The sequence below is a fragment of the Cetorhinus maximus genome, chromosome 23 (genome assembly GCF_964194155.1).
Source record: "Cetorhinus maximus chromosome 23, sCetMax3.hap1.1, whole genome shotgun sequence".
NCBI classification, from domain to species: Eukaryota; Metazoa; Chordata; class Chondrichthyes; order Lamniformes; family Cetorhinidae; genus Cetorhinus; species Cetorhinus maximus.
The window spans coordinates 26,749,545-26,766,943 of NC_135901.1; the positions used below are offsets into that span (position 1 = coordinate 26,749,545).

The 17,399-nt window shown below is 47.9% G+C and overlaps 4 protein-coding genes across 5 annotated transcripts in view; 1 reads left to right on the forward strand and 3 right to left on the reverse strand.

The window, feature by feature from the left end:
- LOC144698448 (uncharacterized) overlaps positions 1-609 on the reverse strand; it is an 85,123-nt gene extending 84,514 nt beyond the window's left edge. The window contains exon 1 of the mRNA XM_078570389.1: positions 316-609. The gene's annotated coding sequence lies outside the window, so the exon portion shown is untranslated. The remainder of the gene's footprint in view (positions 1-315) is intronic.
- The window catches only part of LOC144697423 (uncharacterized), a 512,621-nt gene that overhangs the window by 4,454 nt on the left and 490,768 nt on the right, over positions 1-17,399 (reverse strand). The window lies entirely within an intron of this gene.
- Positions 842-17,399, forward strand: part of LOC144698449 (uncharacterized) — a 40,752-nt gene continuing 24,194 nt past the window's right edge. Inside the window, 4 exon segments of the mRNA XM_078570390.1 lie at positions 842-990; positions 3,077-4,504; positions 5,505-5,797; positions 14,169-15,205. Of these exon segments, the coding sequence (XP_078426516.1) occupies positions 3,829-4,504; positions 5,505-5,797; positions 14,169-15,205 (2,006 nt within the window). The 5' untranslated portion in view covers positions 842-990; positions 3,077-3,828.
- LOC144697123 (uncharacterized) lies at positions 8,963-12,429 on the reverse strand. Of its 2 annotated transcripts, none has more exons than XM_078568959.1 (2): positions 12,308-12,429; positions 8,963-11,372 (listed from the first exon to the last, which is right to left on the reverse strand). In XM_078568959.1, exon 2 carries the CDS (start codon positions 11,011-11,013, stop codon positions 10,171-10,173), a length of 843 nt encoding a protein of 280 aa, XP_078425085.1. In that variant the 5' UTR covers positions 11,014-11,372; positions 12,308-12,429; the 3' UTR covers positions 8,963-10,170. The 2 variants fall into 2 exon arrangements, with proteins under 2 accessions (XP_078425085.1, XP_078425086.1); XM_078568960.1 differs by having other exon boundaries at positions 12,189-12,429.

A 17,399-nucleotide genomic window follows, 5' to 3' on the forward strand; every position in this document is an offset into this window, starting at 1 on the left:
GAAGTTGTATGATATAACAATACTACACAAATCTCGGTCCTATATTAATTTACAGTCCCCTTAAATGTCAGGCATCTCCTGGGGGAAACCACCCCTTTCATTGTGTACCACCCCTTTAATTTTAGCCAGACAAATAAATGTGTCAAACTGAGGTAGCAAAGGATGTCAATGTCTTTAATGACCCAGGGCAACCTTTCCAGAGTCTGCACCCTCCCTGGATTCAGTTCCTTTCCCTTCAGTTCCTGCAAGTCAACAATTTCCCCCCAGAATGAGAAAAGAAATGGAAAGGGGGAGAAACGAAAGTGTTTTACTCACAGATGTTGGACACAGGAGAAGGTTTGAGTGCGTGTGAAGCTAAATCTGTAGTGAGATGGGGAGGGGGAGAGAGAGGAGGAGCAGCAGCTTTGCTGGGCAACAATGAGCCAGGTGAACAAGTTCATCGTCCAACATCCGCGTTCAGACAATGGGGGAAGCTCCGTGCAGCCATCGGGACAAAGCCCGCGCTCTGATTGGTTGGAGGACCAGAATCTCTTCCGATCCTCCAGCTCTGTCCATTGGTCAATTCGCGGTACGGCCGGACTGTGGGTGCGTCACCCGAGCCCACGTGGGGGTAAAGTCACTTTTCACCTCCAAACGCGCGCGCGCTGAGCTGTTGTCCAATTCTGCGGAACGCCCCCCTCTGAATCTTTGTGACGTTCAAAAAAGGCACGCTGCCTGAGTCAGCCAATAGGAATCGTTCTGCTCCGCGGTGACGTCCTCGGTTTCCAGTCAGGAGGCCAGGCGCGAGAATTGGGATTGGGGGAGCCCCGCCCCCCCCACCCCTCCACCTCTTGGAGCCAAGGGTACAGGCAACCGGCTGACTACTCCGGCCAATAGGGAGGGCTGGAGGACCGGAAGGACCCTGGTCCTCCAGCCAATCAGAGCGTGGGCTTTGTGTGAATGAAGATTGAGCTTCACACAGACTAAAACTTCCTCTTGCGCCCAACATCTGTGAGTAAAACACTTCCAGCGGTGGTGGGAGTGAATGTTTGTGGATGGGGTGGCTGCTTTGCCCTGGACGGTTTCGAGCTTCTTGAGTGTTGTGGGAGATGCACTCATCCAGGCAAGTGGGGAGTATTCCATCACACTCCTGACTTCACAGAATCACACGGTGCAGAAGAGGCCCTTCGGCCCATCGAGTCTGCACTGACACGTGAGAAACACCTGACCTATCTACCTAATCCCATTTACCAGCACTTGGCCCATAGCCTTGAATGTTATGACGTGCCAAGTGCTCACCCAGGTACTTATTAAAGGATGTGAGGCAACCCGCCTCCACCACCCTCCCAGGCAGCGCATTCCAGACCGTCACCACCCTCTGGGTAAAAAAGTTTTTCCTCACATCCCCCCTAAACCTCCTGCCCCTCACCTTGAACTTATGTCCCCTTGTGACTGACCCTTCAACTAAGGGGAACAGCTGCTCCCTACCCACCCTGTCCATGCCCCTCATAATCTTGTACACCTCGATCAGGTCGCCCCCTCAGTCTTCTCCGCTCCAACGAAAACAACCCAAGTCTATCCAACCTCTCTTCATAACTTCAATGTTTCATCCCAGGCAACATCCTGGTGAATCTCCTCTGCACCCCCTCCAATGCAATCACACCCTTCCTATAATGTGGCGACCAGAACTGCACACAGTACTCCAGCTGTGACCTCACCAAGGTTCTATACAACTCCAACATGATCTCGCTACTTTTGTAATCTATGCCTCGCTTGATAAAGGCAAGCGTCCCATGTGCCTTTTTCACCACCCCACTTACATGCCCCTCCACCTTCAGAGATCTATGGACACACACGCCAAGGTCCCTTTGTTCCTCAGAACTTCTTAGTGTCATGCCGTTCATTGAATACTTTCTTGTCAAATTACTCCTTCCAAAGTGTATCACCTCACACTTTTCAGGGTTAAATTCCATCTGCCACTTATCTGCCCATTTGACCATCCTGTCTATATCTTCCTGTAGCCCAAGACACTCAACCTCACTATTAGCCACCTGGCCAATGTTTGTGTCATCCGCAAACTTACTAATCCTACCTCCCACATAGTCATCTATGTCGTTTATATAAATGACGAATAATAGGGGACCGAGCACAGATCCCTGTGGTACGCCACTGGACACTGGCTTCCAGTCACTAAAGCATCCTTCTGTCATTACCCTCTGTCTCCTACAACTAAGCCAATTTTGAATCCACCTTATCAAAGACTTGTGCCTTGTAGATGGTGGACAGGCTTTGGGGAATCAGGAGGTGAGTTACTCACTGCAGGATTCCCAGCTTCTGACCTGCTCTTGTAGCCACAGTATTTATATGGCTGGTCCGGTTCAGTTTCTGGTCAATGGTAACCCCCAGGATGTTGATAATGGGGGATTCAGCAATGGTAAAGCCATTGAAGGCCAAAGGGCGATGGTTAGCTTCTCTCTTGTTGGAGATGGTCATTGCCTGACACTTGTGTGGCACTAATGTTACTTGCCACTTGTCAGCCCAAGCCTGGATATCGTCCAGGTCTTGCTGCATTTGGACATGGACTGCTTCAGCATCTGAGGAGTCGCGAATGGTGCTGAACATTGTGCAATCATCAGCAAACATCCCCACCTCTGACCTTATGATGGAAGGAAGGTCATTGATGAAGCAGCTGAAGATGGTTGGGCCTAGGACACTACCCTGAGGAACTCCTGCACTGATGGTCCTGGAACTGAGATGACTGACCACCAACAACCATAACCATCTTCCTGTGTGCTAGGTATGACCCCCACCAGCGGAGAGTTTCCCCCCCCTGATTCCCATTGACTCCAGTTTTGCTGGGGATCCTTGATGCCACACTCAGTCAAATGCTGCCTTGATGTCAAGGGCGGTCACTCTCACCTTGAGTGACAGTATATTAGGAACAGCAGAGTGAGAATGGAGGGAGATTGTGTAAGACAGAGATTTACAGCTTTGGGGGATCGACAGAGGGAAAGAATTTTCCTTAGAAACTAGAATTGTCTGTTCCGAATGTCTACCTTGTACTGACCGTGATGCTGTTTGTAAACTCCTTTTACAGGATATTAGAAGGGGAGGATTTACAGACAGAAATCTCAAAAACAAACATCACTTCAAGATCTGACAAATTCACTCACTTCATCAGGACCTGAATATCATCGGCCTTCGAAACTAGAAGGAGAAACGTTTGTCTGTTCTGTCCACGTTCTAAGACTTAAACATTGGTGTGACTGGGAAAGCACAGAGGTGCACACACCCGAGTCATAGAGTTTTACAGGGTGGAAAGAGGCCCTTCAGCCTATCCTGTCCGCGTCGGTCATCAGGCCCCTGATCCCATTTAATCCCATTTTCCAGCGCTTGGCCCATAGCCTTGTATGCTATGGTGCTTCAAGTGTTCATCTAAATCTTAACCGTTGAGGGTTCCTGCCTCTACCACCCTTTCGGGCAGTGAGTTCCAGATACTCCCCTGCTCCCCTCCCCACCCACCCTCTGGGTGAAAAAAACTTTTCCTCAAATCCCCTCTAAACCTCCTGCCCCTTACCTTAAATTTATGCCCCCTGGTTATTGACCCCTCCACTTAGGGGAAAGGTTTCTTTCTATCGACCCTATCTATGCCCTTCATAATTTTGTACGCCTCAATCGGGTCTGAGTGAGAGTGTCCCAGTGCACTGGCTGTGGAAGGAGCTTTAACCAGTTACACAGTTGAAAAATAATCACAGCACTCACAGCAGGGAGAGACCGTACACGTGTCCTTCCTTTGCACGAGGCTTCAACTGATCACCCAACCTGGAAAGACACAAGGGCAGCCGCACCATGGAGAAACCGTGGAAATGTGGGGACTGTGGGAAAGGATTCAGATCCCCATCCCGGCTGGAAACCCACCGCCGCAGCCACACCGGGGAGAGGCCATTCGCCTGCTCCGTGTGTGGGAAGGGATTCACTCAGCGAACGAGCCTGGTACGACACCGGATGGCTCACACCGGAGAGAGGCCATTCACCTGCTCGGTGTGCGGGAAGGGATTCACCACCTCGACCTGTCTGCTGGCGCACCGACACATTCACACCGGCGAGAGGCCGTTCACCTGCTCCGAGTGCGGGAAGGGATTCAACAAGTCATCCACCCTGCAGAACCACCGCGCCGTCCACACGGGGGAGAGGCCGTTCAGCTGCTCCACGTGTGGGAAGGGGTTCACTCAGGCGTCCAACCTGATGAGACACCAGCGGGTTCACACCGGGGAGAGGCCGTTCACCTGCTCCGAGTGTGGGAAAAGATTCAGTGACTCGTCGACCCTGTTGACACACCAGGGAATTCACACTGGGGAGAGGCCGTTCACCTGCACTGTGTGTGGGAAGGGATTCGCCGATTCAGCCACCCTGCGGAAACACCGGCGAGTTCACACCGGGGAGAGGCCGTTCACCTGCTCCATATGTGGCAAGAGATTCAATCAGTCCTCCAACCTGCTGAGACACCAGCAAGTTCACACCGATTAAACACCTTTCAGATGTTCTGAATTAGGGTTGTCAATTGTATCAATTAAGGTTAAGCATGTATAGTTGGTGGGCATTGATTGGATGGTTACTTGAGTACAAGTAAAGAGAGACTGACTAGGGGAGGCGGTGGCATAGTGGTGTTGTGGCTGGACTGGTAATCCAGAGGCCCGGGTTAATGCTTTGGGGACACAGGTTCAAAATCCCACCACAGCAGCTGGTGGAATTTAAATTCAATGAATAAACCTGGAATTGAAACCACAAACCGTTGTCAACTGTTGTAAAAACACATCTGGTTCACTTGTGAAGGAATAAAGGTCAAATAATACGGAATATTAGAGACTTGCTGACACAGAGTGCAGTGGGGCCAGCAGGAGTGACCTTGTAGTGAGGATTGCCTATGGCTAAGGAGTATGACAGTTCTACTTGACTAGGTTTGGTGATGTCACACTAAAAAGAGTATTGATTCCATGCAAAATAGCTGTAGTCAGGCACTTCATCAGCACTGGTGTAGTCTGTAGTGGGAATACCCTTACTGTTGAGTAAACCTTCCATGAATAAGGCACAAATGAAACTGGACACAGAGCACGATAAGGCAATTTAACGTCAGTGGATCTGCAGTTTACTCAATCAGGACATTATCATATCCCCTTAACAATACCTGATGTTTCTAATCAGAGTGAGAAAGGTTCACAGCAGCAGGTGGCAAGATCTGAAAGCTACACAATTTGCTCATCTGTCTTGTCGAAGATTAAAAATCCTGCTAAAAGATGTAGAGGAGGTTGATGAAGAGTATACAAGGCTCATAGAAGAAATTAGTGCAAAGTGTGAAATGTGTGAAAAGTATTGGAGGACACCGTTGCATCCTATTGTAAACCTTCCCTTGGCATGTGACTTTAATGAGGTCGTTGCCATGGATCTAAATGTATGGGACAAAGACAGAAATATTTTCATTCTACACTTTATAGACATGGTAACCCGATTTAGTCTTTCTCCAATAGTACATGGCAAGGATGAAAGGGTGATTATCGACCAAATCCTGGAGAAATGGATAGGGACTGGACCTGGGGCACCAGCTAAGTTTCTGACTAATAATGGAGGGGAGTTTGCGAATGATGAGTTTAGGGATGTGTGCGAAAACACGGACATTATGGTCATGAACATCACAGCTGAAAGTCCTTTCAGCAATGGACTCTGTGAAAGGAATCACACGGTGATCAATGAAATGATGCAGAAAATCTTAGCTGTTCAGCCAAACTGCAAGTTGATAACTGCACTGGCATGGACGATTCATGTAAATAATTCACTTCAGATGGTTGGAGGGTATCGTCCCCATCAATTGGTCTATGGGAGAAATCCCAAATTATCCTCTGTGCTGGGTGATAGCCCTCCTGCTTTAGAAGGGACTACAATTAGTTCCAATTTTAATCATCAATTATTGGATTGTTTCACAAAAAGAAGCGCTCGAGCTAAGAAATTATTGGGGATCCTAAAAGATCTTAAAAGTCTTACAATGTAGTAATGCTTTGTACAAAATAAGGAAAATCATATTTTTTCCTCTTTGATTTGTTTTGAAATAATGTTTGTATGTATTGTCACGATCCCGGTTGGGACCGTTAATGATTAAAGAGAAATTCGAACACCCAGTAATAAACTGAAAGAATTGTGCCACAAGATTCCACGTTTTTAAACAAAAACAAACTTTACTGCATATATCAAGCAAAACAAAATTAAAAACCAGCACTACGAACTTAACACTATAATTTATAAAGACTTGAGCTATAAACCCAGTTCTACTTTTTAACTCCCCCTAAGGGTTCCTTTACTTAACGATATCTTAAAGGTTCATTCACTTCTGTTCCTGTGACCATCCTAAAAGTATCTCCAGAATTCACTTTAATTCTCTTGAGTATTCCAGCTATTCTCCAACCTCCAAGGTTTTATGGGGGTCCTTCCATTGGCTTTTGGCTCAGCAACCATCAAACTTCCCTTTAAGACCTCAAAACGGTGGACTCCTCAGTCCAAGCGTGGGCTTCACTGCCTTCTCGCTGAGGGATTTCAACATTAGGAACACCCCTGGTTCCTAATGGCCCTCTAGGCTTCTAGTCCCACAGCTGGTTCACAGCTCCTGGTCCCACATTTCCTGCTGACTGACCAAGCTGCCTGCAGGCTCATGACTAAAACTGCCTTCAGTGACCAAACAAAAGTCACAACGGGTCACTCATTTTTTAAGTTTTCACACGATCAGCTCTGACCTTTATTGAATCAACACGTCATCTTTTAACTGTAATTAACCCAGGCTTGTTTCACGTGCATTTACATCAGAGTTGTGTTTACCTGTTTAGAACATAAGAAATAGGAGCAGGAGTAGACCGCTCGGCCCCTCGAGCCCGCTCCGCCATTCAATAAGATCATGGCTGATGATCTTGTGTTTCGATTTCCATGTTCCCATCTAACCCCGATAACCCTCGCTTCCCTTGCCTAACAAGAATCTATCTACCTCCGCTTTAAAAATATTCAGTGACCCCCCCACCTCCACCGCCTTCTGAAGCAGAGAGCTCCAAAGTTGCACAACCCTCAGGGAAAAAATTTCTCCTCATCTCTGTCCTAAAAGGGTGATCCCCTAGTTCTGGACTCCCCCACAAGAGGAAACATCCTTTCGATGTCCACCTTGTCAAGGCCGTTTCTCAACCAAGTGTTTCCATTTATCTACATTTAAAAGAATTCCAATCTCAAAACTGAAAGTTATTTTCCAAAACATATGAATTGTGAAACTAGACACTTGCAACAGCCGATGATGGGCCGAAAGGCCTCCTTCTGTGCTCGATGAACGTTGTGTGCATTGAAAAGAGGGAGATCATTTTCAATTGTGGGTGGCATATTAAAAAAAGCAGTCTCCTCTTCTCTGTATGTTTAGTTTAACACTTAAATCTCCCTTGGCATTCTCTGGGGTGACAGATGGAATTTAATACAGAGAAGCGTGAGGTGATGTGGTTTGGCAGAAGGGATAGGGAGAGGCAGTGTAGACTTAATGGCACAGTTCTGAAGAGTGAGCAGGGACAGAGGGTGCTGGAGGTTCATGCGCAGAGATCATTGAAGACGGCAGGACAGAGTGAGAGAGGAATTAGCAAAACACATGGGATCTTGGGCTTCAGAAATGGAGAGCTTGAGAACAAAGGCAGGGAATTTATATCAAGTTCTGATCAATTCAGCCCTCAGCATCGTCGCCTGGCTGTCAGTGACACGAGCAATAGGGAGACAGAAAGGTGCCGGAGGCTCAAATGAGAATTTGAAACTTGTGGCTCTAAACCAACACTTCAACATTTGTCAGTCCAGTGCATTTATTTATACTGTGGTTTTCTTATTAGCAGATTTTGGCACTGGAGGCAAATGGTGGGATCTTTAAATGGGTAAAGAATAAGAAAATTGCAGAGCTATGGGATTAATTGGGTCGCTGTTTCAAAGAGCTGGCATGAGCACGATGGGCCGAATGGCCTCCTTCTGTGCTCCACCATCCTCGTGTACATTTAAAGGGGGGAGGCTCATCTTCAATTGTGGGTGACAAACTAAAGAAAGCGGTGTCTCCTCTGCTCTACATTTAGCTTAACACTTAAATCTCCCCTTAACATTCTCTGAAGTGGCAGATGGAATTTAATACAGAGAAGCGTGAGGCGATTTGGTTTGGCGGAAGGGACAGGCAGAGGCAACATAGACTGACTGGCACAGTTCCAAAGAGTGAGCAGGGACAGAGGCTCCCTGGGGGTTCATGTGCAGAGATCATTGAAGGTGGTGGGGCGATTGAGAGAGGAATTAGCAAAGCAAGCGGGATCTCCGACTATGAAGCCTTTCCGTGTCAGGATACACACATGGCAGACAAAGCACCTGCTTCCGGCTGTTTCTCCTAGATTGTTTCTTTCCCTGAACTAGCCTGAAGCCAGAGGGTATCGCTTGAGGGGCACCAATCCACATCAAGCCTGTCTGAGCAGGAGTCGCTCCCACTCTTACCGCCTGCCATAGGTGTTGCTGGGAGGATTCGCGGATTGATAGAATCTTGGGCTTCAGAAATAGAGGTACTGAGTACAAAAAGAGGGAAGTTACGCTGAACCTTTTATAAAGTTCCGGATAGAACCAAATACATTATTGTATCCAGATCTGGTCACCACACTTGAGGAAGGGTGTGAGGGTCCTTGAGAGGGTGGAGAGGAGATTTACCAGAATGGTTCCAGGGATGAGGGATTTTAACCGCGAGGTCAGGTTGGAGAAACTGGGGTTGTTCTCCATGGAGGAAAGGAGGTGGAGGGGAGATTTGATGGAGGTGTAGAAGATTCTGACAGGTTTAGATAAGGCGGACAGAGAAAAGCTGTTCCCATCAGCTGATGGTGCCAGGAAGAGGGGGTGGGGGGGTGCGGGAACAGAGCTTTCAGGTTTGGACAAGAGATACAGTGGGCTGGGGGGGGGAGCAAGTGAGGAGGAATATTTTTACATGGTGAGTGGGAATGATAACTCAGTGCCTGTGTGGGCGGTGGAAGCAGAGACAATGAACAATCTCAAAATGAAATTGGATGGGCAGCTGAGGGAAATCAACTTACAGGGCTACAGGGAAAGAACGGGGCAATGGGATAGAGTGGCTATGCTCCAAAGAGCGCCGGCATGAGTTCGATGGGCCGAATAGCCTCTTTCTCTGCCCTACTGACTCCATGATCTAAAGAGAACAATTTCAGCTGCTCCAGTCTCTCCAACTAACTGAAGACCCTCATCTTGGTGCCGTTCTCGTAAATCTCCTCTGCACCCTCTCTGAGCACTTCACATCTTTCCCTACAGTGTGGGGCCCATATATAGGCTTCCATTCTGGAGGGATAGAATTGAAAAGCAGGGAGGTTATGTTCAACTTGTTTTGAACCATGGTCAGACTACACTGGGAGTACTGTCAACATTCGCGATCTCCATTTAGGAAAAGGAAATAGAGGCACTGGAGAAGGGGCAACAAAGATTCAGAAGTATAATACCAGAGCTGAGAGCATTTAACCCTCAGGAAAGGCTCGGGCTGCTTTTCTCTGGAAAAGAGAAGACTGAAGGGTGACCTGATGGAAGTCTTTAAGATGATGAAGGGGTTCAATAATCCAATAGGGATTTCATGAGAAACCTCTTTACCCAGCGAGTAGTGAGAATGTGGAACCCACTGCCACAGCGAATGGTTGAGGTGAATAGCATGAATACATTTAAGGGGAAGCTGAATACATACATGAGGGAGACAGGAATAGAAGGATATGCTGATGGAGTGAGAGGAAGAGGGGTCAGTGGTGGCTCATGTGGAGCATAAATACTGACAGAGACCAACTGAGCCGACTGGCCTGGCCCCGTGCTGTAGACTCAATGGAACAGAGACAAATGTATTTATTTTAGATCTACCTATAGTGGTAGGAAAAGCATTATTTACTATCCAGTATAAAATAAATGTACTTCATCAGCTTTTGTGGATTATTTCAGTGGAAATGTGCACTCCCAGGCTCAAAGAGCATCAGTCCACTGGAAGCCATGTTGTGAGACCGGCCAGTCCATCAGAAGGAAACCTTCCGACCCTCCCACTTCACCAAGTGTCAGAATGAACATGGTTTAGTCCTGGATGTGACTAACAGCAACAATAACAGCAGAATCCAACCCCTGCAGTCACTTGTGAACTCGCTGGTGTCTCAACAGGTTGGATAACCGGGCGAATCCCTTCCCACACACGGAGCAGGTGAACGGTCTCTCCCCAGTGTGAAGTCGCTGATGTGTCAGCAGGTTGGATGACTGAGTGAATCCCTTCCCACACACGGAGCAGGTAAACGGCCTTTCTCCAGTGTGAACTCGCTGATGTGTCAGCAGGGTGAATGAATCACTGAATCCCTTCCCGCACTCCGAGCAGGTGAACGGCCTCTCCCCAGAGTGAACTTGCTGGTGTCTCAGCAGGTTGGATGAGTGACTGAATCCCTTCCCACAAACGGAGCAGGTGAACGGCCTCACCTCAGAGTGAACTTGCTGGTGCGTCACCAGGTTGGATGAGTGAGTGAATCCCTTCCCACACACAGAGCAGTTAAATGGCCTCTCCCCAGTATGAACTCGCTGGTGTGAAAGCAGGTTAGATGACTGAGCGAATCCTTTCCCACACATGGAGCAGGTGAATGGTTTCTCCCCACTGTGAACTCTCTCATGTGTCAGCAGGGTGGATGAATCGCAGAATCCTTTCCCACATTCGGAGCAGGTGAATGGTCTCTCCCCGGTGTGAACTCGCTGGTGTATCAGCAGGTGGGATAATTGCGTGAACCCCTTCCCACACTCAGAGCAGGTGAATGGTCTCTCCCCAGTGTGAACCCGTTGGTGTGTCTGCAGGGTGGCTAACCGAATGAATCCCTTCCCACACTCAGGGCAAGTGAACGGCCTCTCCCCAGTGTGAATGCGTCGATGAGTTTCCAGCACAGACGGGGAACGGAATCCCTTCTCACAGTCCCCACATTTCCACGGTTTCTCCATGGTGCGGGAATCCAGGTGTGTCTCCAGAGTCGAGGATCAGTTGTCACTTCGTCCACACACACGTGTACGGTCTCTCTCCGGTGTGAATGATGTGATGTTTCTTCAGGCTTTGTAACTGGGTAAAGCTCTCTCCACAGTCAGTGTACTCGAAGACTCTCACTCAGGTGTGTGCGTCTCGATGCTTTTCCTGTCATCCTCATGTTTAAAACCTTCGAATCAGACAGAACAGACCAACCGACATTTCTGCTTGTAGATTCAAGGAATGATGATATTCAGGTCCCGTTGAATCAATGACTATCAGATCTAGACGTGACGTTTAGCTTGAGATTTCTGTCTACAAATCCTCCCCTCCTAATATCCTGTAAAAGGAATTTACAAAAGTCAACACTCTCAGCACAGGAATGCAATTCAAACCAGACGATTCTAGTTTCTACACAACATTCTTTCCCTCTTGTTACCCAAAATCTCTAAATCTCTGTCCCATACATGCTCCCTCCATTCTCACACTGCTGTACCTAATATACACCCTCCCAGTTCTCCGGAAGGTGATAATTCACACTGATCAACAGATCCATGCTCACTGGACTAAAAATGTCTGTAATCAGTGGTACCTGGGCGATGTATGGAGTAGGATTATTAATAAGCCAGTGAGTGGTCATGTCATGGAACTTGTGGCCTACAAGGATGGTGGAAGCAGAGGTGACCAATGGTTTCAAAATGAAATTGGATGGGCACTTGAAGGAAATAAACTTGCAGGAGTACGCGGATATAGGGGGAGAATGGGACTGACTGGATTGGTGTACGGAGGGTTGGCATGGACTCAAGTTGCTGAATGGGCTGCTTCTGTGCTGCCAAAACTTTTGACCAGAAATATATAACACAGCACCAATACAGTACTATATTATCAGATGAGAAATAATAATAAATGTACTTTATTGCAGGCCCATAAATAATATAACTAACATGTACCATACAACAACACTACACATATCTTTGTCTTATATTAATTTACTGTCCCCTTAAATGCCACCCATCTCCTGGGGAAACCACCCCTTTAATTGTGAACATTAGGAAAGAGACCATCCTTTTAGACAAATAAATGTGTCAATCTGAGGGAGCAAAGGATGTCAATGTCTTTAAGGGAGAGAGAGAGAGAGAGGGATACCTGAGCCAACCTTTCCAGAGTCTGCACCCTCCCTGGATTCACTTCCTCTCCTTTCAGTTCCTGCAAGTCAACAATTTACCCCCAGAATGAGAAAAGAAATGGAAAGGGGGGAAGCATTGATTTCCTCACAGATGTTGCCCAGAGGAGGAAGTTTCAGTCCGAAGCTCATTGTCCAACTTCCGCATTGTGACGTCCACAGTGGAACCCTGCCTGAATCAGCCAATAGGAATCACTCCGCTCCGCGGTGACGTCCTCGGGTTCCAGTCCGCAGGCCAGGCCCGGCGCGCGGACACGGGCGCCCCGCCCCCACCCATTGTTTCCCCCCTCTCCCCTCCCCTCCCTCTCCTCGAGCCAGGGTTTCCAGGCAACCGGCTGACGACTCCGGCCAGCGCGAGAAGCCCCGCTCGGCGAACTCTCCCCCTCCGCCCCCCCCCCCCCCCCCCACCCTCTCACTCTCTCGGGAGGCGGCTGGCTGCTCCAAAAAATAGATCGAGAGCGACCGCTGGCGGCAGTCGCCACTGCGCCTGCTCCGGGGTCAGCTCGGGCGAGGGGGGTCGGGGAGGGGTCAGCAGCGCTTTCTGCGCCTGCGCACTGGACTGCCAGCTGGGGAGAGGGGAAGAGACTTGACAAAATGTCTTCCCTTCCCCATTTTCCTCCAAGCCATACAGTTTGATTTTAAACAGCCCAACATTTGCTTTTAGCTTCACACAGACACTAAAACTTCCTCTTCTGTCCAACATCTGTGAGTAAAAGATTTTCTTTCCCTTCCCCCCTGGGAAATACAGCGAGTTGTGGGAATCTGTAACTGGAATTAGAGCCAAATATGCTGAGGGGGGAAATGCTGGTGATTTTGTGGAGCCTGTTTTTATTGTATAAACTGTTTCAAGTGAAAATTATCCTGTCTATTCAAATCCTGTTTGTCTGTTAATGCAGGCTTCATTGATGTTGATTTTAGTTTGATTTTTACAGTAAAAGGTTTTTTTTAAAAAAAGTGAAACCTTGCCCTTCGGTTTATTTGGGGTTGTCTGGGAATTTGTTTAAGGTTATCGGTCTCCATGGGGATCGAAACAACAGAGATATGTCTAGTGGTGCATATTAGATACATTATTCACGGTTCTGTAATAAAGTTCACTTATTATTTCCAGTCTTTTAACATGGTGCTGTAGCTACGTTATATAGTTCCAATCGTAGAGTCATTACGACACAGAAGGAGTCCGTTCGGCAACTCAAGTCCATGCCAATTCTCTGTTGAGCAATCGAGTCAGTCAGTCCCATTCCCCTGCAAATTTATTACCTTCATTTATTTTATATGTATATATATATAAAATAAGCACTAAGCATGGATCTTTTGATCAGCATGAATTGGCACCTTCAGAAGAATTGGGAGGGTGTACATTAGGTACAGCGGAGTGAGAATGGAGAGAGTAAAAACAGTAAAATGCTGGAAAAACCCAGCAGATCTGGCAGCATAGGACTCTTCATATGACTTCTTCAGTGCTCAGAATGGAGGGAGAGTTTGTGGGATGAGGATTTACAGCTTTTAGGGAATGAGAGAGGAAAGAATGATCCATAGAAACTAGAATTGTCTGTTCTGAATTTCTGTCCTGTGCTGACAGTGATGACTTTTGTACACTCCTTTTACAGGATGTTAGAAGGGGAGGATTTGCAGACAGAAATCTCTATCCAAACATCACGTCAAGATCTGGGAGAGTCACTCGATTCATCGGGATTTGAATATCAGTGGCCTTTGAATCTAGAAGGAGAAATGTTTATCTCTCTGTCTGCTTCAAAATATTTTAAACATCAGCGTGGCTGGAAAAGCACCGAGACACACACACACACACACACACACACCTGAGTGAGTGTGTTCCAGGGAACTGATTGTGGAAAGAGCTTTAACCAGTTACACAGCCTGACAAAACATCACACCATTCAGAGCAGGGAGAAACTATATATGTGTTATGTGTGTGGATGAGGCTTCAACTGATTGTCAAACCTGGAGACACAAGGACCCTACGCCATGGAGAAACAGTGGAAATGTGGGGACTGCGGGAAGGGATTTCGATTCCCGTCTGAGCTGGAAACTCATCAACGCGTTCACACTGGGGAGAGGCCATTCACCTGCTCAATGTGTGGGAAGGGATTCAGTGGTTCATGGCAGCTGCATGCACACCAGCGAGTCCACACTTTGGAGAGGCCGTTCCCCTGCTCTGTGTGTGGAAAGGGATTCAGTGATTCATCCAACCTGCTGAGACACCAGCGAGTTCACACCGGGGAGAGGCCGTTCACCTGCTCTGAGTGTGGGAAAGGATTCACTCAGTTATCCACCCTGCAGACGCATCTGCGAATTCACACTGTGGAGAGGCCGTTCAGCTGCTCGGAGTGTGGGAAGGGTTTCACTCAGTCATCCAACCTGCTGCTGCACCAGCGCATTCACACTGGAGTGAGGCCTTTCACCTGCTCCGAGTGTGGGAAGGGATTCACTCGATTATCCAGCCTGCAGAGACACCAGCGTGTTCACACCGGGGAGAGGCCGTTCACCTGTATGGTGTGTGGGAAGCGATTCACTCAGTCATCCACCCTGCTAAAACACCATGTTACTCACACCAACGAGAGACCCTTTAAATGCTCCGACTGTGGGAGTGGCTTCAAAAGTGCTGCGGAACTGAGGGTCCACCAGCGCATCCACACTGAGGAGAGACCATTCAGCTGCTCTCTCTGCGCTAAGAGCTTTAGAACGTCATCCAGCCTTCGGATACACCAACGCATTCACACCGGGGAGAGGCCGTTCACCTGCTCTGTGTGTGGAAAGGGATTCATTGATTCATCCACCCTGCTGACACACCAGCGAGTTCACACCGGGGAGAGGCCGTTCACCTGCTCCGTGTGTGGAAAGGGATTCACTAATTCATTCAACTTGTTGACACACCAGCGAGTTCACACCGGGGAGAGGCCGTTCACCTGCTCCGTGTGTGGGAAGGGATTCATCAATTCTTCGCACCTGCTGAGACACCAGCGAGTTCACAAGTGACTGCACGAGTTGTGTTCTGCTGTTATTGCTGCTGGAAAACACATTCAGGACTGAACCATGTTCGTTCTGACATCCTTTGCTCCCTCAGATTGACACGTTTATTTGTCTGGCTGAAATGATGGCCTCTTTCCTAGTGGTCACAATTAAAGGGGTGGTTTCCCCAGGAGATGGCTGACGTTTAAGGGGACAGTAAATGTAGGACAGAGATGTGTCTAGTGTTCTTATAAGGTACATATTAGATATATTTTTTATTCATTTATGGGATGTGGGCATCACTGGCAAGGCCAGCATTTATTCCCCATCCCTAATTGCCCCTTGAGAAGGTGGTGGGTGAGCCACTGCATTGAACTGCTGCAGTCCATGTGGTGTAGGTATGCCCACCGTGCTGTTAGGGAAGGAGTTCCAGGGTTTTTACCCAGCGATAGTGAAGGAACGACCGATATATTTCCAAGTCAGGATGGTGAGTGACTTAGAGGGGAACTTTCAGGTGGTGGTGTTCCCAAGTGTCTGCTGCCCTTGTCCTTCTAGGTGGTAGTGGCCGTAGGTTTGGAAGGTGCTGTCGAAGGAGCCTTGGTCAATTCCTGCAGTGCATCTTGTAGATAGAACACACTGCTGCCACTGTGGTTTGGTGGTGGAGGGAGTGAATTTTTGTGGATGGGGTGCCGATCAAGTGGGGGCTGCTTTGTCCTGGACGGTGTCGAGCTTCTTGAGTGTTGTGGGAGCTGCACTCATCCAGGCATATGGGGAATATTCCATCGCACTCCTGACTTGTGCCTTGTAGATGGTGGACAGGCTTTGGGGAGTCAGGAGGTGAGTTACTCGTCACAGGATTCCCAGCCTCTGACCTGCTCTTGTAGCCACAGTATTTATATGACTGGTCCAGTTCCGGGTCTGGTCAATGGTATGTTATTTATGGTTCTGTAATAAAGTTCATTTGTTATCATTTGTAGTCTTGCAGTATATTACTGTAGCTATGTTATGTGTTTCCTATCATAGAGTCATTACAGCGCAGTAGGAATCCGTTTGGAAACTCAAGTCCTTGCTGACTCTCCGTGGAGCATTCCAGTCAGTCCCAATCCCCCTCTATATTCCCTTAACCCTGCAAGTTTATTTTGTTTCAAGTACACCATGCAATTTCATTTTGTAATTGTTGGTCATCTCCACTTCCACCACCCTCATGGGCAGTGAGTTCCGGGTCACGACCGCTCACCGCTGAAATAAAGTTCTTCCTCACATCCGCCTCCCCACCCCCCACCCCCCGAACCCCTGTATCTCTATTCTATTAATACTGCGTATATTACACGCTCAACTTTAGTTCAATAAATATACATAAATCTATATGTATTCAGGCCTGCAGCCTGCATGGACATTTTCAGGTCTCTGCGTCCTGGACAGGAAGAGGTGATCACGGATATGCCGATCACCATGAATTGGTACCTTCAGGAGAATTTGGAGGAGGGTATGTTAGGCACAGCAGAGTGGGAATGGAGTGTGTGCGCGTCTGGGACGATTTCCGGGGAATGAGCGAGGAAAGGATGTTCCGCAGAACCTAGAATTGTCTTATCTGACAAGTCCATCCTGTACTGATGTGATGGCTTTTGTAAACTCCTTTTACAGATATGAGTAAGGGATCATTTGCAGACACAAATCATGAGGCAAAATTCATGCGAAGATAGACAGTCGCTCAATTCATGGGAGCTGAATATAATCAGCCCTTGGATCTCGAAGGAGAAATGCTTGTCTGTTCCACCTGCTTAAAACGATTTTAAACATTACTCCGACTGTACAAGCATTGAGACATGCTAATGAGTGTTCCAGTAGACTGGAAGAGCTTTATTCAGGTACACAGCCTGAAAAATCAACGCACCATTCACAGCGGGTAGAGACCGTACACATACACGGTCAGTGCGTCATGTCAGTGTGATTTGGATAAGCTTGAGTGAGTGGGCAAATGCATGGCAGATGCATTATTTTGTGGATAAATGTGAGGCTATCCACTTTGGTAACAAAAACAGGAAGGCAGAGAGAGAGGGGAATGTGCATCAAGACCTGGGTGTCCTTGTATACCAGTTGCTGAAGGTAAGCATGCAGGTGCAGCAGGCAGTAAAGAAGGCAACTGGTATGTTGGCCTTCATAGCCAGAGGATTCGAGTACAGGAGCAGGGATGTCTTGCTGCAATTGTGCAATATT

Excerpts from the sequence above, each read along its gene's own strand:
- LOC144697123 (XM_078568959.1), bottom strand. The coding sequence starts at position 11,013 with ATGGAGAAACCGTGGAAATGTGGGGACTGTGAGAAGGGATTCCGTTCC.